The sequence below is a fragment of the Hyla sarda genome, chromosome 3, assembly GCF_029499605.1.
Source record: "Hyla sarda isolate aHylSar1 chromosome 3, aHylSar1.hap1, whole genome shotgun sequence".
Taxonomy (NCBI): domain Eukaryota; kingdom Metazoa; phylum Chordata; class Amphibia; order Anura; family Hylidae; genus Hyla; species Hyla sarda.
The window spans coordinates 188,318,233-188,341,657 of NC_079191.1; the positions used below are offsets into that span (position 1 = coordinate 188,318,233).

Below are 23,425 nucleotides of genomic sequence, written 5' to 3' on the forward strand. Positions count from 1 at the left end.
TCTGAACTATTAAAATATATTGTTAATTATCCCGTACGGTGAACGGCATAAATGTAAAAAAAGAAAAAATGTCAAAAATTGCAGTTTTTTGTCACATTTTATTCCCAAAAAATGTTATAAAAAATATATAAAAAGTAAAACCTAAGCAAAAAAGGTACTGATAACAACTAAAGATCATGGTGCGAAAATTGAGCCCTCATATCGCCCCATATACGGAAAAATTTGAAAGTTATAGGTGGTCAAAATAGGGCAATTATAGCATATAACATGGGTATCATTTTAATCATATTGACCCACAGAATAAAGAAAACATTTACCGTATATGCCAGCGTATACGACGACTGGGCGTATAAGACGACCCCCAACTTTTACAGTTAAAATATAGGGTTTGGGATATACTCGCCGAATAAGACTACCCCTTCTACCGCGATGTACAGTACCTTGTAGTTCCCCCCACATCAGGTAGGCAGTATAGTTCCCCCCCACATTAGTTGGGCAGCATGTTCCCCCACATTAGGTTGCAGTTCCCCCACATTAGGTTGGCAGTTCCCCCACATTAGGTTGTCAACTCCCTCACATTAGTAGGCAGTTCCCCCACATTAGGTCGGCAGTTCCCCCACAATAGTAGGCAGCTTCCCCCACATTAGGTCGGGAGTTACCCCACATTAGTAGACAGTCCCACCCCATCACAGACATACAGCCTCCAGCCATATACAATGTATGGCTGGAGGCTGTATGTCTGTACTGCCCCTACAGTGTTCTGATTACCGCTCCTCCGGCACGGGGTCACCATCTACTGCTATGGACCATAGTAGCAGTCCTGGGCCTGTAGGAGCAGTGACCAGATCACTGAAGAAGATGACGCCCAGCCGGTCACTCACCAGGCCCTGGCCGGCGTGCGTCCTCCTGCGTCTCTATGGTCGCAGGAGGATGTTACTGACGTCCTGTGCGTACAATCATAGAGGCGGAGAAGCGGAGGAGGACGTGCGCCGGTCGGGGAATGGTGAGTGACCGGCAGACATCCCTATGTCCCGAAAAGATCTTTCGGGACACAGGGATGTCCGGCATAGGAAAAGCTATGATTATCTGCTCCCGTGATCCTAAAAACCAGGGTGCCTCCAGCTGTTGTGTAACTACAACTACCAGCATGCCCGGACCGGCAAAGGCTGTCCGGGCATGCTGGGAGTTGTAGTTTCACAACAGCTGGAGACACCCTGGTTTTTAGTATCAGTAATTAGTTTTTATCTGCTCTGGCCGGCCTCCGCAATCGGGAGCCGGCCCGGGCAGATAGTCATAAGTTTTCCTATCCCGGACCCCTATACCCGGCGTATAAGATGACCTCCGACTTTTCCTGGTCCTTAAGGAGTTAAAGAGTACCTGTCACTAAATAAACTTTTCTAAACTCACTCAGGCTATGTTCCCTAACTACTCCTAACACTCCTCCCACCCTTAGAAACAATTTCAGCGCTTTTAAAAGCTCTGTATTATACCTTTCTTCTTGCTCACATAGTGAAATCTCTCAGCAGAGAATGTAGGCGTTTCACAGCAGGCATGATGTCACTGAAACCTGCTGGGGACCACTTCTGCCCTCACATTGTTGCAGTGCTGTGATGAATAGAAGACCTCAAGCTCCATGTAGCAGCTTTCAGTCTGGTTCTGTTCAGCTTTTAGTCTGTGCAGCTGCTTTCAGTGAGGCTTTTTGCACCTGTCAAGAAAGGTCAGCGAGTTTGGTCTCCTTCCATTACAAGCAGGAGACCAAAATCTGAGATTTTGACCAGACGGAATGTATTCTAGCCAAGAATGGAGACCCCTGGTGGTCAGAAATATACAGCAGAAAAACTAACATAAAACTATATATATATATATATATATATATATATATTTGTTTTTTATGGAAGCCAATTACATAAGTTATTTATATGGCATAATGAAATATCAAACTCATGAGATAATGACAGTGCCCATTTAAGAAACAACCTGTAAGATTGCAGACTGGACCCTATGTGCCAGGTCCTGGACCAGTTCCATAAGTCCTTGCATTTGGTCCAAAAGCTTCTGCATTAGATTCATATTCAAAAGGGTAAAACATTTTTTGGGACCTTTTTTAGGGGTCTGAACAGAAATACAACCAAATGGCCATAAAGAGCTACCAATAGTCCATTGTACTCTAGTTGGCAGAGTCTAAAGCTACCCCTCTAATCATCAAAGCCTACTGAAAGGTTGGACTAGGTAGCCAGGGACCCAGGTTGTGCCTGCAGAGCTTGATGATGTAATAAAGATGCAAGTTGAAAAGGCTGCAGACTATTACAGGAACACTGGGAGGGTATAGAATGGTCATCTAGCCAGGTCAGTACCAGGAGAGCAGGACTAAATCAACAGTTGTAACCATAAATATTTTGCACTAATTACCCGTTTCAGTCTGGGCTATATATGCTTGTCATGTTGCACTGAAACACTGCTTGAAAAAGGATTGAAACATTGTTACACTTTTGATGTACTGTATAAAGTTAAGTAAACCTCTGCTTAAATTTTGTCCTGTTAGGGTACACGGGTGGATTTGATTGTGTACTTGCAGTGTGTTTCCTGTTCCTACTTTGAATGGAGGCAGGCTTTCAAAGGGCTGTCTGCAGATTTTCAGCGGTGGAATTTCTGCTGTGAAAAATCCGCCACAATCCCTTATTGACCTCTTTGGAGACTGCGGCAGATTTTCCACAGTGGAAATTCCACTGCTGAAAATCTTCTGCAGAGAGTCCGCCTCCATTCAAACTTCCAGTGGAAAACACGCTGAGTTTGCAAGCAAATCCGACTGAGTACACATATGTTTAGGGTCTGTTTACATGTACAGTATCCTGTGCATATTTGAAGCTGCAGACTGGACCTTCTTTGGTTCAGAGGTGCAATTTGTTGTGGTCCAGAGGCGCAATAGGTGTTAAAACTGTGTGTTGACAATGCTGTTGTTTAAACTGTTTTGGAATGCTAAAGCACTAAGACTTATCTTCACTAGAACTCCAGACTCACAAATCCAGACTCATCCATTAGACTGTCAGATAAAGAGGTGTGATTTATTGGTACACGCTTTGTCATATACTCTGTTTTAAATTAATTGTACTGGTGTTAGTGATTTTATATTTTAACCACTTATCTCCCTAGAACTAAGTGGGTTATAAAAAAAAACCATAATAATAATGATATTACTCCACACTGGTTTCCACTGCTTCAGAGTCCAGTGACGCTTGCTTTACATCCAGTCCATCCAGTGCTTGGCAGTGTGCTTGGTGATGTAAGGTTTGCATGCAGCTGCTTGCCCATGAATGCCCATGCCATAATGCTTCTATCACACAGTTTTTGTGCTGGATTCAATGCTAGATGTGGTTTGGAACTCTGCCGTTATTGAGTCAGCAGGGCAATAACTACTTATATGTACTAGGTGACCCCTCTCTCCACTTTCAGAAATTTCACAAACTGGCGTGCTGCAGCGGTGGCATCCTATTACATTATCCACACTAAAATTAGTTCGTTTTCGGTGCTTGTAGATAATAAATATATGAATAAACACAACCTAAATGTAATATCAGCAGGAAGAATGATGAACAAAACAAAAGAAAAAACGTTTTTCTAAGGTTACTATAGGTGGCAATTGAAAAGATACATGCTCCTCAAATCCAGTGTTACCCTAAAATAAAGGCTTTAGCATTTGGCAAAGAACTCTTTATTGCTCCTGTGAGAACTGTATTAACCCCTTAAAGAGTACCTGTCATCATCTAAACTTTCCCTGATCCCCCTTCCCATCTGTCCCCTTCTCTAACTATGCCTATCCCTGTGTTTATTGAGGTTTAAAACGCTGTGGAAATACCTTTTTTTATCCCTCTTCATTAGCTCAGGAGCACTGTCTTTCTGAGGGGTGGAAGGAGGCGGGTCCTGGCAGGCATGATGTCACATGAAGCCTGGCTGGGACTCTGCTTCTGCCAGTCTTCCTGTATGCTGCTTTCCCTCTGCAGCAGTGTTTCCCAACCAGCACACCTCCAGCTGTTGCAAAACTACAACAGCTGGAGGCACCCTGGTTGGGAAACACTGCTCTGCAGTGCGCATACAGACTAAGTACAGGTGAGGGATGGCATCCTCTGTCTCTCTCTCTCTACTGTGTCTCTCTGCACTAAAAAGTCAATGCTGAGAACCAGGGGCTGAGGGAGCAATTATAAAGGCTGTGATTAAGATGAATGTCAGGGGGGGGGGGGGGATGGCATCCTCTGTCTCTCTCTCTCTACTGTGTCTCTCTGCACTAAAAAGTCAATGCTGAGAACCAGGGGCTGAGGGAGCAATTATAGAGGCTGTGATTAAGATGAATGTCAGGGGGGGGGGGGGGGGCACAGAGCAGGGAGTGCAGTGAGATAATACAATGTATAAGATAACGTGTGGTGATGGGCAGGGAGAACACAGAGCAGGGGGGAGGGGGAGGTGACTGGCCTCTGTTATATGAGAGGCATGTGCAGGCTTGTAGCTCACAGGCTGGAAGTGAGTCCTGAGCTGAGAGCACTGAACTTCCGGTGGAAGGACCAGAGCCCTTTCAGCATTAGTCCTAAAAGCTGTACACTTACTATGAAAAGCATAGGATGCTGCTTGCAGACCAGGCATAGAAGAGTGACCCCTAGTGGCCAAAAGTATAAAATGAAAAAACTGGTATAAATATTAATATTTTTTAATGAAGATATATTACAATATGTCTTCATTAATGATTATGAACAACATATTAAAAGTTTTTGTTGATGACAGGTACTCTTTAAGGACCACAGGTTTTTTCATTTTTGCACCTTGGTATTTTCCATCCCACCTTCTAAAAACCAGAACGCTTTTAATTTTGCACCTACAGACCCACATGGGGGCTTGTTTTTTGCGCCACCAATTGTACTTTGTAATGACATCAATCATTTCACCACCAATGAATGGCGAAAACAGAAAAATTATATTTGTGGGGCAAAATTGGAAAAAAAAATGTAATTTTGTATCTTTTGGGGGCTTACGATTCTACACAGTGCACTTTCCGGTAAAAATGACACCATTTCTTTATTCTGTAGGTCCATACGGTTACAAGGATACCTAATTTATATAGGTTTTATTTTATTTTAAAAAATTCTAACTACATGCCCCAATATTAGTATGTTTAAAATCGTCATCTTCTGACCCCTATAACTTTAGAATTTTTCCATAATAAAAGGGCTAATTTTTTGCAGCGTGGTTTTTATCGGTACCATTTTTGTTTTGATGGGACTTTTTGATCGCTTTTTATAAAAAATTTTATAGTCAGGATTCGGCAGGCTGGAGGTGGATCCTCTGTGTCAGAGAGGGATTGGCGTGGACCGTACCGGTGGACCGGTTCTAAGTTGCTACTGAATTTCACCAGAGCCCGCCACAAAGCGGGATGGTCTTGCTGCGGCGGTAGCAACCAGGTCGTGTCCACCGGTAACGGCTCAACCTCACTGACTGCTGAGAGTGGCGTGGGACAGGAGGACCAGACAGAGGCGAGGTCAGACGTAGCAGAAGGTCAGGGCAGGCAGTAAGGTTCGTAGTCAAGGGTAACGGCAGAAGGTCTGGTAACACTGGTAAGGGCATACACAAAACGCTATCACTAGGCACAAGGCAACAAGATCCGGCAAGGACAGGAAGGGGAAGTGGGTTAATTAACACTGATTGGGCCAGGCACCAATTAGTGGTGCACTGGACCTCTAAATCTTAGAGAGCTGGCGCGCGCGCCCTAGAGAGCGGAGCCGCGCACGCCAGGACGTGACAGCAGGGGAACGGGACAGGTGAGTAGATTGGGATGCGACCCGCGAGCGGGCCGTCCCGCTACACGGATCGCATCCCCGCCGGCAGTGACAGTGCAGCGCTCCCGGTCAGCGTGTCTGACCGAGGCGCTGCAGAGAGGAGAACGCCGCGAGCGCTCCGGGGAGGAGCAGGGACCCGGAGCGCTCGGCTTAACAGTTATGATATAGAAAGTGACCAAAAATACGTAGTTTTGGACTTAGGAATTTTTTTACGTACGCCATTGACCAAGCGTTAATGTTATATTTGTATAGTTTACCAAATAGTTTGGGAAAACGGGGGTGATTCAAACTTTTAGTCCCCATACTATTACATGCAATCCTTAGATTGCATACACTGTTCAATGCTACACCATAGCATAGCATTGATCAGTGTTATCTGTGCTCGATTGCTTCAACCTGCAGAACCTGGCTGGAGCATCGATGGACAGATCGGATAGCAAGGAGGCAGGTAAGGGCCCTCCTGTTGTCCTCTCAGCTGTTCAGGATGCCGCTGCGGTCCCGAACAGAACGCTGAGCTAACCGGCAAGTGTCTTTCCTGTTTTAGATGACGAAATAAACTTTGATTGTGGCATCTAAAGGGTTAATAACGGACATCAGCCCGATCGGTGACGTCCGGTATTAGCCACAGGTCCTGGTTGCTAATAGCAACCGGGACCCACCAGGTATGAAACACGCTCAGCTCCTGAGCACACTTCACATAATGGGAGCCAGCAATGGACGCAAATATACGTCCATTGTCGTTAAGGGGTTAATATTAGCACTTTTTTCTGCTGCAGGTTTCAATGTAAACTAAATGACATCTTCTAATCTGCAGTTACAAATCCTGCGCATCAAATCTCCGCAGGATCCTATACGTGTGAACGTACCCTATGGCTAAGTTTCCACTTGTTTTTTTTTTTGTCAGTTTTTGGAATACTGCCACTGCAGTTTTTGAGCCAAACCCAGAAGTGTATTCAAAAGGAATAGGACATATAAAGGAAGGACTTACACGTCTCCTCCCTTGTGGATCCACTTCTGACTTTGGCTCAAAAACTGCAGTGGCAGTTTTCCAAAAACTTAGCCCTAGGTTTTTTGTCCTGTGTTTTTTGGGTTGAAAAAAAAAAACGGCTGAAAAATCACCAGTGCAATTTTCTGCGTCTGGCGTTTTTTCAGCCGTTTTTTGTGTGGAAATTGCACCTCGGCATTTTTTTTTTTGGTACCCAAAATTTGTTGGGGACCAAAAAAAAAAAAAAGTAGTGATGGAAAAAAATATGTATTTAATGAAATTTATATTTTTATAACAAAATTTAATGTAATTAATTTTTAATAAAGTGTGTGTTTCACTTTTTTTTCTCTATTTTTTTTTTCCATTTTTTGGTAGTACTACTACTCCCTGCATGGAACAGACTGTTCCATGATGGGAGTAGTAGTACCTGTACTAATAGACATATCACCCTGGGTGTCAGTCGTGACACTCGATGCGATCGTCCATAGTATAGCAGAGATGCGGAATGGCTCTATACAGCGCTCGCATCTCTGCACACTATACTCCGGCCAGTGATGTGAATAGAACATCACTCATTCATATTTTCCGCCCAGAGTAGTGATTGGCCGGATGGTTGCAGCCAATCACCGCTCTGAGGAAAATATGAGTAAGTGGCCGGAGTATAGTGCAGAGATGCGGGGCGCGGGAGAAAGCCGCTCCACATCTCTGCAATAGAAAGGACGATCGCATCTGGTGTCAGTAGTGATACCCGCTGTGATCTGTTCTTACATGCAGGTACTACTACTCCCAACATGGAGAACACTCTGCTCCATGCTGGGAGCTGTAGTACCTGCATTAATAGACAGATCGCAGCGAGTGTAATTTCTGACACTCGCTGCGATCTGTCTATTAATGCAGGTACTACAGCTCCCAGCATGGGGCAGAGTGTACTCCATGTTGGGAGTAGTAGTACTTGTAGTTAAGGAAAGATCACTGCGGGTATCACTCCTGACACCCGCTGTGATCCTCCTGTATAATGTATAGATGCAGCGGCCAGCGCTCTCCTATGGTCCCCTGCACGCCGTATATATACACATTCTGATTTCTCACAGAGAGCTGTAATTGGCTGGAACCATCTGACCAATCACAGCTCTCTGCGGGAATTATGAATATGTGTATATATATACACCAGTGCAGGGGACCAGAGAAGAGCGGCCGCCGCATCTATACATTATACAAGAGGATTGCAACGGGCGATCTGTCAATAAGTACAGGTAACTACTACTCCCATCATGGAACAGTGTGTTCCATGCTGGGAGTAGTAGTACTACCTAAAAAATGTTTTAAAAAAAATTTGAAAAACACACACTACATTTTTATTATTGTTGGCTACATTTTTAGCGCTTTACCCGCTCACATAAATTGATCCCTGTTTAAAAATTAAGAAACATTTCATAATAAAAAAGATACATTTCGTTAGGTACAATTTTTTTCCATCACTACTGTATCTTTTTTATTAATTTTTTTTAATGGTACCCTACGAAATTTTAATAAAAAAGGTATCCCCATAAATTTTTTTTGATCGCTAAAGTGCAAAAAAGAATAAAAACCGCCTGCAAAAACGCTAAATTGAAAACCAACATGGCGTTTTTGCTCTCCCATAGACTTCTATGGGATGAAAACGCCACAATTTCAGGGCAAAAAACACCAAACTAGGTTTTGGCAGGCGTTTTGAAAATCCAGCCTCTGAGCCCGAAATTGCTGAAAAACGTCAAAAGTATTAAAAAAAATGCCAAACTGAAAAACGCCAAGTGAATCTGGCATTTTGCAGTTTACCATTGACTTGCAGCTAACATCTGGACGTGGCGTTTTTTGCAAAAAAAAAACCTCAGAGGAGTTCCAGCCTAATGCTCCATAAATAGGTTGGGCTTGTTTATTGAAAAAATAGCGGTACATTGTTAGGATGAATGCAATAAGTCAATCTTGTTGTTGGCACAGACAGTCTGGAAACTAAAGTAAGCCTTTTACATGACTGCACCCAGCTAAGACAACAAAGCTGTATCAAAGTGGCATTCATGTTACCCAGAAAGCTGTTTCTTCTTACAGCAAACTTTAGGGACTAAAGTGGTGGCATTTATTATCATAGGTGTAGGCGAAGCATTTTTATACACCTTTTTTGTGTGCTGGTAATGTGTAGGTGCACCAAATTTATGAAATGCTCGTAGGCTCACATTTTCTGAAATTTCACTCTACACACACCAAAAAGCTTAGCTAAGTCTGGGCTGGTTTAATTTGCAACTTTTCAGTGGTTTATGGCCAAAAATTTGTGCCTTTTTAAAACAAAAAATTTCAGTTGATGGATTCAATACCACTGCAAAAGATTAACCTTTAGGCTAAGTTTCCACTTGTTTTTTTTTCTGGCAGTTTTTGGAAAACTGCCACTGCAGTTTTTGAGCCAAAGCCAGAAATGTATTCAAAAGGAATAGGACATATAAAGGAAGGACTTACACTTCTCCTCCCTTATGGATCCACTTCTGATTTTGGCTCAAAAACTGCATTGGCAATTTTCTAAAAACTGCCAGAAAAAAAAAACGAGTGGAAACTTAGCCTAAGGCTAAGTTTCCACTTGTCTTTTTTTCTGGCAGTTTTGGGAAAACTGCCACTGCAGTTTTTGAGCCAAAGTCAGAAATGGATCCATAAGGGAGGAGAAGTTGAAAGCCTAATTGGCTGCATTTGTGGGAGTGGCGTGGGGTATAAAACCACACCTCTCCCACAGGTAGGGGCGTGTGTATCGTTGGCAGTAGTTCTCTTGTAGGCTACTGTATTAGGTCTCACGTTCCCGGAGAGTTAGTTGGTGGTTTCTGTGTCGGTCCTATCCCCCGTCCTCTACGAGGTTTTTCAGGTAAGCGCCGGTTCCCGGCCTCTATGTGTCCTGTTTATCCAACCCCACTGCTCCCTGTCCACGTTGTTCTGGGGCAGGGTACTGCTCTCCTCGCCAGGGCCGCCCTCCCACACTTTCCCGGGCCCTCCCGCCAGCTTTGCTGCCGCTCCCGGGAGTCCGGGTTTCCCGGTTCAACAGCAGGGCTCCGCCCCTACTTGGTTCTCCTTCGGCCTGGTGGCGCCACCGGCCCGGGCGGGGAGACGTCCTCGTGCTGGTCCCGAAAAAATAAGAAGCTAGTTGGTGGTCGGTGATTAGGTTCCCTTCTAGAACATTTTCCTCTCAGCTTGCAGCTCGAGGTACTAAAAAATAAAAGGGGGGGGGGGGAAATACATATTATATACACATACATACGTGTAAACCCACAAACTCACGTCCCGTGATCCACGTTTCTGACATTCACAGGTATACTCCCCGATGTCACACATGATGCTGCTACTGACATTCCGTCACAGCCAAGCGCGTCCTCACACACACCTGCCACTCGGCTCTCGATCTGACTCTGCTTCAGTTGGGGCATGGCACTCATGTTGTACCTGACTCATTCAGCGCAACATGTCATTAAACTAGGCGGAGGATCACCTTTTGTCTGACACGTCTTCAGCGGGGTCCTCTGCATGTGCCGTTTCTGACTCTTCTTCAGCGCAAACGGCATACACAGTCACAACAGTAATTACTCTCTTTGCCACCCACACCCTCTAGTTGTTTCTCAGTACACCACGCTAATTGTCTCATATAATATTCACAGCTGTATCAGGTCGTGCCGCCAAGGCTCTCGCGTTGTCCCTACAGCTCAGGACAGCAGCAGGTCAATTCCCATGTCTAGTAGCTAGGTGAAGTTGAGTTAGTTGCAAATTCATCAGTCATTTTTCTTTTCCCCACCAGCACCCTTCACTGGCCCGGATAGGTTCGGCTAGAGGTATGTCCCATCGCTTGGGCATTGAGGATGCCCTCTCTCCGTTCCGGAGACCCCCGCCAGGGCTTCGGACCGAGGCAGCATGCCGTCATATCGAGTATGGACCATTCCCAGGTTGATGGAGGAGTTAAGGAGAAGGGACATCCCCTTCCCAGCCTCTGCCAGGAAGGGCGAACTGTATAACCTGCTCACTGCCGACCAAGCCCCCAGGGGCAGTCAGGAAGCTGTCCAGGCTCAGGCGTCAAGCGCCTCGCTGTCCCAGCTTCATACTATGATGGCAGATGTCCTAGCGTCAGTCGCTGGCTTCCAGGCCAGACTGGACCTTATGGACACCTCCAAGAGTAGCGAATCTGCTCCCACTATGGCAGCTCCCATGGCTTCTACCTCACAGGCTACGCCTACAGGTACGCCACAACTCCCACCCAACATGACCCCGGCGCATCTCATCCCGGCGCCCATTAAAAAAGAGATCCTAGAGGGCAAGGATGTCAACCTTGCGTTCCTCCTGATCGCTACGACAGACCTGTGGTGAGCTGGCGGTGACATTCAAAAGCAAGGACGCCAGGCTTAACAGGTCCTTGAACGTCACCGAATTCGTCCTTGCATTCGGCCTCTTTAGGGACGTCATCTGCTTGGTCAGCCCTAGCCGCAGGGTCGAGTTAGACCTGTATCTGCACAGAGTTCTCCAGATGGCTCATAAATACGGGGCCACTACGTTTTATGATTACCACAAATCCCTCTCGGCCAAAGCAGCGGCAGCTTACGCCGAATTCAACTGTATAACTAACTGGGGGGGTCGTTGATACGGAGCTCTATTGCGATCACTTCGCAGGCATGAAAGCTCCGTCCTGCGCTGTGTGCGGACTCACCTCCCACTCAGCCAACTGGTGTCCTAGGAGCAGCGACCCAGGGGAGCCTAGCTCCAGCAGGGGCCTCAGCCCCCACGCCTCTGCTCCTCAGAGGAACACAGGCGCTCTAGACAGGCTGGGCAGGCCGGTGAGGTTCCTGGGCAAATCCCCGATCTGCAACAACTTCAATCTCTCCTCCTGTCAATACAGCAACTGCAGACTCCTGCACATATGTCTCACCTGTTACAGATCTCACCACAGCTCAATCTGCTCCCTGAAGGGCTCTCAGGCGTGACTAGGCGTGGTCCAGGTGCAGGTCCTGGCCGGGGTCCTCGCCTGTCACCCTGATCCCAACTGGGTCAGTTGGTTGGTGGCTGGGTTCTGTGACGGATTCCACACAGGCTTGGTCGCCCTCCCACAGTGTACTTATGAATGTCACAATTTGGTGTCAGCCCTTGCTGACACAGAGGCAGTGTCCAGTCTGATCATGTCAGAGCTGGAAAAAGGATTCATGATCGGTCCTTTTGAAACGCCTCCTTTCTGCACTTGGAGAGTCAGCCCGCTGGGGCTCGCTACCGGGAAGTTTAATAATAAAAAGAGGTTAATATACGATCTCTCCGCTCCTTATTCGTCTGTCATACCCAGCATCAATGCTTTAATTCCGTCAGAGGAATTCTCAATGAAGTATTCATCCATTGACCAGGCCATACAAATCATCCTGCAGTTAGGGAGGAACACTTGGTTGTCAAAAGCAGACATAACCGATTCTTTTAAATTACTCCCTATTAGGCCAGACCTCTGGCAGTGGCATGGCGTTAAATGGCTAAACAAATATTACTTCGCCACCAAACTCACTTTTGGCGCGAAGAGTAGCCCGGGGCCTTTCGATCAGTTGGCCACAGCCCTCCACTGGGCACTCCAAAACGTCACCAACTGCCAGCACACCATACATTACTTGGACGACTTCTTGCTGCTTGAACACCCCAAACATACTCCAAGTAACCTTTCCTCACTGCTGGCTTTGTTCAAAGAGATTGGCGTCCCTGTCGCTCCACACAAAACAGAGGGTCCCTCCACCCAGCTTGTCTTCTTGGGTATCATCCTGGATACCGGGAACATGCAAGCGAGACCACCACAGGACAAACTGGCCAGAATCTGGGAGCGACTACACAGCCTCTCCAGGTGTCGTACGGTCTCCAGGGTCGAGCTTCAAAGCCTCCTGGGAATGATGGCTTTCGCCATGAGGATTATCCCTCAGGGGAGAGCCTTCATTTCCAGGCTCCTAGACCTTCTCCCCTCAGTCTCTGGCCAGAGGCAGACTATTCACATTGACAATGAAGCCATGGCAGATCTACTTATGTGGGACCAGTTTTTAGACAAATGGAAATGGGGTGTCTTTTTTTTACTCCTGAAGCATCAGAACTGTCCCCCACTGCGCGGTCCGATGCTTCTGCACTCGGGTTCGCAGCTATACACAAGAATCAGTGGCTGGCAGGTCCTTGGCCTCCTCCAGAGATCGGCAACATTCCCGGTTTCAAAGAAACCTCTGCACTGTTCGAGATATATCCCATTGTATCGGCCGCTGCAGTGTGGGGACGGTCTTGGAGTAACACGACTGTTCGCTTCATATGCGACAACACGGCCACGGTCGATATACTAAACAAAGGGCACTCTAAGTCCCCCCCCATCATGCGCTTCGTCAGGAAGTTCGTGTTGCTAGCACTCGAGCACAACTTCCACTTTTCAGTCGAACATATTGAGGGCAGGTTAAATGTTCCAGCTGACGCATTGTCCCGAGCTAACCTGAGGTGGTTCTTTCAGGTACTACCAGGAGCAGATCGAACCGGAACCACGGTCCCCCGCTCCAGCAACTGACGGCCTAGCCACCTACTCAGCAGTGTCTATCGCTCTAATCCGAGGTTCCTTAGCACCCAGCACGATTCGGGCTTATGATTCTGCTCTGGCGTCTTTCACTACCTTCATGCACAACTTAGGTCTGCCTGCCACAATCTCGGTGCATTCTTCCCTAGCGTTCATTGGTTTTTGCCACTCCTCCTTACACTTGTCCCACAATACCATCAAGCTGCACCTCACGGGTCATCAGCACCACAGGTCCTTGTTGCACCCTAACACCGTCACTGCTTTCCACACGTCCCATCAAGGCTGCTCTCAGAGGTGTGACACTTTCTTCACTTCACAGGTCACCTTCCCGCGCACCGGGGACCTCTTCAGGGCCATGTGCACCCTGCTAGACACTCACCCGTTCGGTTACCACCTAAGTACAGTCATCAAAGCGGCCATTCACCTCGCTTTCTATGGCTTTCTCAGGCCCGGTGAGTTCACGCGTCTCGGGAACAGATCACCGGGCCTGACCCTGGGCCAGCTGTCGCCTAGTGGCTCAGGTTTCACCTTCTCTCTGCTGGCCACCAAAACCTGCAGGTGGGGAGCGTCCGTCCGCTACTTTCCCACGTCACATCGTTGGTGCCCGGTAGCTGCCCTATCGGCCTTACTGGCCATGTTGTCGGAGCGAGCGGCGGACGGTCCTCTTCTACCTCTTGGTGGCCAGGCTTTAACGTCATCACAGTTCATCAAACACGTCCGGTCACTCATCACCATGTTGGGTAAAGTCTCTGCAGGCATCACAGGGCACTCATTCAGAATTGGCGCGGCCTCGGCTGCTTCTAGACACAACGTTCCAGCTCACGTGATCAAGAAGCTGGGTCAATGGAGTTCTGCTTGCTTTGACCGTTATGTGCCCGACCCTTCAATGGAAATGGCAAATGTATTTAAGATAATGACTCTGTAAACTAAATAAAATCAAGTTGCACCCTATTTCTGACTTTTTGCCCTCTATAGGCGTACCCACGGTCACGGTACTTTGGGCACACTTCAACCGCTGTTTCCTTACTTCTTCTTATGTTCCAGGTTCCATAGGAATTCAAGGTTAGGTCGGTAAGTCATCCTAATCATGTTTTCTCCTTAGGTTATTCATTCACGGCTCTTCGAGCAACGACCACAAGTTGAAAGCCTAATTGGCTGCATTTGTGGGAGTGGCGTGGGGTATAAAACCACACCTCTCCCACAGGTAGGGGCGTGTGTATCGTTGGCAACACCCACCCTACCCTCCCTTTTTCCTTCTTTCGAGACATACACTATCATAAATCCATGAAAATCATATTAGGGTATGCCCTCTATAGGCGTAACCGCGGTCGCGGTACTTTGGGCACACTTCAACCGCTGTTTCCTTACTTCTTCTTATGTTCCAGGTTCCATAGGAATTCAAGGTTAGGTCGGTAAGTCATCCTAATCGTGTTTTCTCCTTAGGTTATTCATTCACGGCTCTTCGAGCCACGACCACAAGTATAAGTCCTTACTTTGTATGTCCTATTCCTTTTGAATACACTTCTGGCTTTGGCTCAAACACTGCAGTGGCAGTTTTCCAAAAACTGACAGAAAAAAAAAAAAACAAGTGGAAACTTAGCCTTACAGCTAGTCTGTAAACACTTCTAAAAAAAAAAGTGTAAAGCAAAATGTCGCAGAAATTTATTTTTTTGAAAGCCTGAGACTCTGTGCGACAAATAAACACACAAAACCAGTATGTATAATGCAGGGTTCCCCAACAAGTTTGCCTCCAGCTGTTGTAAAACTACAACAGCCCCTAGCTGTCTGGGCATACGGGGAGTTGTAGTTTTCCAACTGCTGGGAAACTGCTATAGTGGGAGGACTGACATTACAGAGTACAAATGTGAACAACCAGCATTTAGAATGTAACTTGATCTGAATGGAGAATACAAAGCTGAGAATGCATAATAGTCAAGACTAGCACAGCATTAATATTTTCTCCAGATGTAAGGTCAGAACCAAGGAACAACAGGACCAATAAGTTTTTCCTTTTTCAAGATTATAAAATAAGTGTACTGTATACAGATTTACCTTAAAGTAGTAGCCCAGTCATAAAAAACGTATCCCCTATCCTAAGAATAGGGGATAGGTTTAAGATCACGGGGGTCCTTTTTATAATCTTATAATCTCCTGTACTGGGCCACAAGGGGGCGTGTTGATCACCGAACGAAACGGCGGCCGACATGCCCGCCTCAAAACAGCGCTATGGCAGAGCCAGAGATTGCCGAAGTCGGGTGTAGCGAAGGACCGGCGCATGCGCAGTTACGGTGCACAGAGCCGCTCTCCCGGTGCACAACTCATAGTAACATAGTTTATAAGGTTGAAAAAAGAACAGAGTCCATCAAGTTCAACCTAACTTTAATGAGTCCCTAATGAGTTGATCCAGAGGAAGGCAAAAACCCTCATAATCGAGGTAAAAATTCCTTCCCGACTCCAAATATGGCAGTCGGAATAAATCCCTGGATCAACGTTCTGTCCCTATAAAGCTAATATACATAACCAGCAATGTTATTACTCTCCAAGAATGCATCCAGACCCATTTTGAACTCTTTTACAGAGTTCCCCATGACCACCTCCTCAGGCAGAGAATTCCACAGTCTCACTGCTCTTGCAGTAAAGAACCCCCGTCTGTGCTGGTGTAGAAACCTTCTTTCCTGAAGACGTAGAGGATGCCGCCTTGTTATAGATACAGTCCTGGGTATGAATAGATCATTGGAGAGATCTCTGTACTGCCCCCTGATATATTTTTACATAGTTATTAGGTCTCCCCTAAGCCTTCTTTTTTCTAAACTAAATAACCCTAATTCTGATAATCTTTCTGGGTACTGTAGTCCTCCCATTCCCCGTATTACTCTGGTTGCCCATCAGGACGTGAGAGCTGGGCAAAAACTTCAGCGCATGCGCTCTGCAAGTAGAGCGCAGCGCTCAGGGGGCAAGTAACTCCATGTCACTAGGACATGGAGTTGAAGATAATGATTATGCTAAGTAAGGGGGCGGGCTTAGGACGCGGCAGAGCCAGATGGTCGGCAGGGGCCTCGCCTTGAAAGTGTGATGCTGGAGACAAACAGCAGAACTTTACCGGGGCATAACTCAGTGGCCAGTGGAGGCAGACAAGTGACCCCTGTATGGACTCATGTTCAGCCACACTATAACACAGTGTATTGGGTTTAGTGTGGGTGAACTGGCTGACCGTTTTCATTTAAACTTAAAGGGGTATTTTTGGATTTTTTTTATTGGATTGTGTTACAGGTGCTGTAAAGTTTGTGTAGTTTATAATCTAGTATCTGTACCTGTGTGTGTGATGGTGGTCTCGCAATTCTCATGTGATCTTTGTCCAGATGTTTATTATTAGCAGCATACAAAATGAGTGTTGTCTCAGGCTTTTCCCAGGTTGCAATGCGGCCGGAGACATTACATCACTAGTCAGGTGTTGAAAGGTATTCTGTCTGTGCTTTTAATGGGTGGAGTGTCCGCTGGGTGGGAGGGAGACCATTCACAGGGCTGCAGGCAATTGTAGTTTCAATCACGGCACACATGGAAGGTAGCTCAGCTGTGCTGCAATAGTTGGGGAGTTGTATGTGAGGGGTAAAAAGTGACTTCACACCTATCCTGGGGCTTGTAATTGGAGAAAGGGAACTCTAACAGGAAATAGCCACTTCAAAAAAAGAAAGCAGCAGCTCCTTTAATTGACAGCCCAGATTTTCTATGTATCATGAGCCACATGCTCATGTGTCACAAAAAATCACTTACATTGAAAATAAACTATTACTGCCGTTCCTAAATCGACACAAAGAAAACTCCACCAAAGAAATGTTCAAATATGAAGTCAGTGTTTAATAAAAAGATTTTTTTAAATCCTTCAAAGACTGTGGGGGAGAATTATCAATATGTATCTGTGTGCAGCCACGTCACAGACAATTTTATTTGCTGTGTCTTGCCAAAGTTGTCTATTTTTAAATTGCGCAAAATTTCAGCCAAAATAATGTCAGGAAGGCAATGATAAATCTCCCCCTATGTGCACATTTGCAACTATTTTCTTTCAACAAGTCTATGTTGAACAAGTCTAGGGACTTATGGGACTTTACTCCATGAGCTCCCCTCTGCATCTCCGGGTGAGTGTGTCAGTCTAGCTTCCAAGCCACATCCCTCTCACCACATCTAATTTCAGCCTTTTTTTGTTTTGGTTCAAGGTTGAAAACACCATTTTGTGGCCCTATACACCCACATCACAGGAAATTGCTCCTAAAATACCTCTGATGCAGATGTAAGCAGAGCCTAAATTTGCAATTTAGCTACATAGATACATACCTGCAATACATGTTTTCCATAACAAAAGTTGTATCTGTTCATCCTGAAATGTGTGTTCCTCCAACATAGTGATTAATGAATACCACAATCCTAGGACCAGGAGACTAAACAGACAGCTTGGATTATGATAATGGGATACAGTAAAACCTCTCCAAAAGACCGTTCCCTTGACCGTACTTTTGAATTCAATTTTGGGTGGTTTTCTCAAAGAGGTTTCAATGTTTGGGATTTACCTTATTTAAATAAAACGAACAGTGGGTGACTTAGGCTGTACAGTTAAATCTGTTATTTCAAGGGGCTGTCTGACTATATAAAATTAGCAATGCAGCTGCCGGGGAGCCGTGGAAATGCTAAATGGTAGTGGCGGTGGATTGGTAAAATTGGTACTGCCTTTTTTTTTTAATTATTTTACACAATGTGTTTAAAAGTATTTTTATTATTTCTTATTAAGTGGCCAGATAATGGCAAGTACTGAGGTACTGAATTTTCACTGATTTCTATGTACCCAAGTTGCAGTTCACACAAAAAAATATACTAAATCCCATTCTGTAGAAATGACCACTATTATGAAATCACAACTTTTAATGTTTTAATATATTAACAGACACATTTGACATGTGTATTACTGTATAAATGACTTAAAATGACTTTGCCTGTGCTGGACTTTAGGCAAATAAGGAAAAAAATAAAAAAACACGTACTTTCGCACAATTTCCTTGGCATAACTTGCTCGCTGCAGAGACTATGACATTTAGGTCCTCATTTACTATTGGATTTCCATGTAAGTTTTAGAGAAAAAAGTCAGGAAAATGCATTTCACTATATTTATTAATATCATGAGCAAAGTTTGCCTGTTTTTATGACCATTTTGTTAATTTTATGTGTTTTCTCGAAATGTGGGTGTGTTCCCCCCTCCCCCCCCCCCCCCACAATCCGAGTCATTTCTGAAATCTTGTGAAACGAAGAGCTAAAAACTTTGGTGCACTTTGGCACATTTCAAATGCACCAAAGTTTAAAGACATGTGAAACCCCATTTATGCATATGATGGAAAAGTGAATTAAAATTCACTATGAAAAGGGGGAAAAAGGGGGAATCATAGTACACGAGGACCAAAATGTTCTGTTGCCCCATAGCGCAATGAGTTTAAAAAAAATAAAAGAAAGAAACAAAGTCAAAATATTTTGCTAAAAATGATAAGTGGGAATTATAGGAGAGAAAAATAACAAGGCGGTTACAAATGCAACTGTGGCCCAAACAGAGAAGGTAGTTGTTATGCTATTCACACACACAAAAAGTCAGCCTAGGAATGTTTGTTATCAGTGAAGTATGAAGTAATGGCTTTTTCTAAGTCTTCGGACTCCTGATCACAATTTCTTTCATAGATATACTGCAATCGGTTAATTCATTCATCCCATATCACTGCCTCTATTACAGCTAGGCGACAAAACAGTATACTAATTAAGTGCTAATGTTCATCTAAAAAGTGTGCAGTGCCTTAAATAGCCTCCAGAAGGCAGCAGTGCTATGAAGTACATACAGTATTTATCACTAGCGTCAGACAGAAGTCTAACATAGGGCATTTGGTTCAAAGTCCATCTGCTGACATGTGAAACTTGAGTAAGCTAAATGTTACATTGCAGATAGACTTTTTCTATCACTAGGTGTCTATGCCACAATGACCAATATACATTTGAGCACCTTAATACATATCTGTATGGTTCAGGCTATAAGTTTCCCTTGAGTGCAAATTTATTTTTCGTTTTAAAGACCAGCAGCTTAAAGGGGTATTCCAGGAAAAAACTCTTATTATTTTTTGTTTTTATATATATATATATATATATATATATATATATATATATATATATATCAATTGGCTCCAGAAAGTTAAACAGATTTGTAAATTACTTCTATTAAAAAATCTTAATCCTTCCAATAATTATCAGCTGCTGAAGTTGAATTGTTCTTTTCTGTCTGGCAACAGTGCTCTCTGCTGACATCTCTGCTTGTCTCGGGAACTGCACAGAGTAGAAGAGGTTTACTATTGGGATTTGCTTCTAAACTGGACAGTTCCAGAGACAGGTGTCATCAGAGAGCACTTAGACAGAAAAGAACAACTCAACTTCAGCAGCCCATAAGTATTGAAAGGATTTTTTAATAGAAGTAATTTACAAATCTGTTTAACTTTCTGGAGCCAGTTGATATATAAAAAAAATATTTTTTTTCCTAGATATCTCCTTTAAGCACAAATTGAACAAAATGCATAACTTTGACATAATAGCGTCAGAATGGTTCTTTCAGGACTGCAGTCACATTAGCATCAAATTAAACAGTAAAAAAAACTTAAAATATCCTGCAGAAAAGCTGAATGTTTTCTGCGGTCACCTCACAGGTAAAACTGCAGCCATGTCACTCACATGCACACATACAATGGCTGCAGACTGATAAACCTATAATCCATCAAGTAAGACACTAAAACTAGTGACAGCCTGACCCTTCAGTAATATCACTAGTCTCCATCATGTGTGTGGTGGAAAAGAGGAAATGTCATTACTAGTATAATACAAATCAATTCTAAAAATAGATCTATCTACTAAAAAGCTGAGTTTTATTTTTTCTTCTTTTTTCTCTTCTAACTGGTAGGAAGCTGTGGGCCCTGTTTATTAAGGCAAGTTTAGTCACACTACATGGTACACATGGCTACTACAAACACACAGGTATCCTGTATTAGAAAATGAATTAGAACTCCTGGTACCTATAAATGGCTAGTCAGCACCTAGAATATGAAACTAATAAGGCAACAGCAGTATAATATACCACAATAATACTTTTTTTTGTATCTACAATAGACAGAAAAGGCATGTGCACACACACAGTCACCAAATAAGTGGTCCCAGTCAATGTCAGGGGTTTTCTGGATTGCTGAATGTTCTGGCACTAAAGGGATTGTGAGTAGGGGCAGTCACTATGTACGGACCGAAGTGACAAAAACCAGTTCCTCATCACTGCCCTAATCTATATGTCTTTTCTTATGTGCCAGCTGTGGCTTACAGAAATCTATCCGGGAAATACCTTACATAGCCCTGAGATAACCTGTTATGGAGTTGTTACCTCGTCCTATCTCTTCAACGACATGTCTATAAAACTTTTAGGCAGGTTATAACGTGTTGCCTTTCTAAAAACATGAAAATATGGATGGATTATACAAGTATATCTAAAAATATATATAAGACCTTACCACAGGTTCTATTGTTAATGGCATTGCCACTCTCCACACATTTCCATTTTGGATGTTGTGTTATAGGCAAAGGGCAATAGTGCATTATGGTCTAGAGCAGATGTGATGCACCTGTCGATCTACAGATGCTGTTTCCCTACCAGGAGCATATAAAATGTATTGGCAGAGCATACAGAGGCTTGGGACTATGGCCTACTGAGATTTGCAATAGGGCATCTAAACAATAATGGTCACTAATTCTGTGAGCAATTTACCATGTATCTTTAGCATTATAATGATGGGTGGAATTCGTTAAGACCTACATTAATCACATTATATAATAGGAATCATTTACAGTAGCTGTAGGGATGTCAGTGCACAGATTTGTTGTGTTTTCAATCTGATTTTATATTATCTGGCATAGTGAACTGGGGGCTGGTTTCTCCTCTCAATCCCTTCTTTGTTTACGCTGCTTGACATTGTCCTCCAGAGATGAAAAGCCATTTGTGTGTCCGTTCACCGCAGTCACTGAGCCATTCTGATAATCTTTCCTTCGGGACGAGGCTTTCTTGTAGGTCTGCAATGAAATTGCAATATGTCATGTTACTTCTCTTTCCAGTTTTATTTGCCAGTTAAAAGTAGTGTGAAGATCTAAGGCTGCTAAGATTGGTAATAATGGCAATTCCTCATGTTGTACTACTGAAGAGGCTCAAGGATTTGCTTTAGGCTACGTTCCCACCTACCGCTTACGCAGCAAAATTGTCTGCGTATTCTCCAGTCATCATATACACAGGGCTAGCCGGCGGCAGCCCTGTGTTTTCAGTGAAGATTGGAGGTGGACCTGCACGATGGCGTGACTGTGATGCGTGGCTCCATCTCCAAACATCACTGAACACACAGGGCTGCTGACGGCTAGCCCTGTGTGTATGATCACTGAAGACTATTCAGCGTATTTCTTGCTGCTCAGATGATTTTGCGCAGCATGAAATACTGCGGTCAGTGGGAACGTACCCTTAAATGGACCAGAAGATTTATGCTGCTCAAACCACAGGAAGCATCCAACCCCAACAGGCTCCCAAATTATTGACAACTACATTTTACTCTGATGTGCTACAGCATTTCAGAGAAAAGCTTTTTGGCACTGGGGAAGTGTCCAGCTTTCTTTCCCCTGCCAAGCTCGATTGACAAGTCTTTTCCTATAAACAGGAGAGAACTATTAATGGACTTGATCCAGGACACTTGTTGGGTGCCACAACTTGGTTTAAAACTCAGTTTTTCTCTGAAAGGCTGCAACAGTTCACAGTAAAACCTGTTGGGATTTCACGTGGTTCGGGCAGCATTCATTAGCTGACAGACTACCGTTAATACAATTTGTCATTTGTCCTGTTTCATCTTCAAGGCTTTAGTGCTTACATTTACTATTTTAATTCACAGGAAATAAGCCCCCAGACAACATAAGGCTTAAAATAGTAATTTCTGATTAAATCAACAGATAACTACTGACATGGGGCAGCTATGACTGTAAAATATAGCATTGTTACTGTAACTGGACACTAATATGACTAAAATTAGTATATATCGCAGAGTTGTGATGCCAGAGACCCTGGTTGGGCATGGTACTGGGTTTATTTATTCACACACTTGAGTAGGAGCATAGCATACTCGAGTATGAGCCAGATAGGGGCTAAGATGTATGAACACAGGGGTCCCGCCGACCCTGACATCACGGCTCCTCCCCTGTGTGACGTCACACCCCACCCCCTCAATGCAAGTCTATGGGAGGGGGGGGGGGCGTGACAGCAGCCACGCCCCCTTTCATAGACTTGCATAGAAGGTGCGGGGCGTGACGTCACACGGGGGCGGAGTCGTGACGTCGCGATACTCCGGCCTGTGGTCATCACGCTACAGACTTAGAGCTTCCAGCGCTGCGGAGAGCTCACAAAGGTGGGTGCGGAATGACAGATTGCTGGGGTCCCCAGCGGCGGGACCCCTGCGATCATACATCTTATCCCCTATCCTTTGGATTACCCCTTTAAAATGATAATGCTATATACATTTTTGTGTATGCAGTGTGTCTATATAAGTTATTTTATGAACTTTGTAAACATACTCAAAAGAATCCTAAAGCTATAGTTTTTAAACAGCTCATAGATAACATTTCAAGAGAACCTATTTTACAGAAGAATACAGATGACGTAAAAATATTAATTGTTCCTATAAATCAAACAGCACAATGGCCCAGATTTATTAAAGGGGTACTCCGCCCCTAGACATCTTATCCCCTATCCAAAGGATAGGGGATAAGATGTTAGATCGCTGGGGTCCCGCTGCTGGGGACCCCGGGGATCGCCGCTGCAGCACCCCACTATCATTACTGCGCAGAGCGAGATCGCTCTGCACGTAATGACGGGCAATACAGGAGCCGGAGCACTGTTACGTAACGGGTCCGCCCCTCGTGACGTCACGCCCCGTCAATACAAGTCTATGGGAGGGGGCGTGGCGGTCGTCACGCCCC

General features: G+C 44.6%; 1 protein-coding gene across 2 annotated transcripts in view; it reads right to left on the reverse strand.

Moving 5' to 3' along the window:
- Nucleotides 1–18,271: 18,271 nt before the first annotated feature.
- The window catches only part of ELOVL5 (ELOVL fatty acid elongase 5), a 96,453-nt gene continuing 91,299 nt past the window's right edge, over nt 18,272–23,425 (reverse strand). For both annotated transcript variants that reach the window (XM_056565733.1, XM_056565732.1), the window contains exon 8: nt 18,272–21,487. In XM_056565733.1, the coding sequence (XP_056421708.1) occupies nt 21,359–21,487 (129 nt within the window). In that variant the 3' untranslated portion in view covers nt 18,272–21,358. The remainder of the gene's footprint in view (nt 21,488–23,425) is intronic.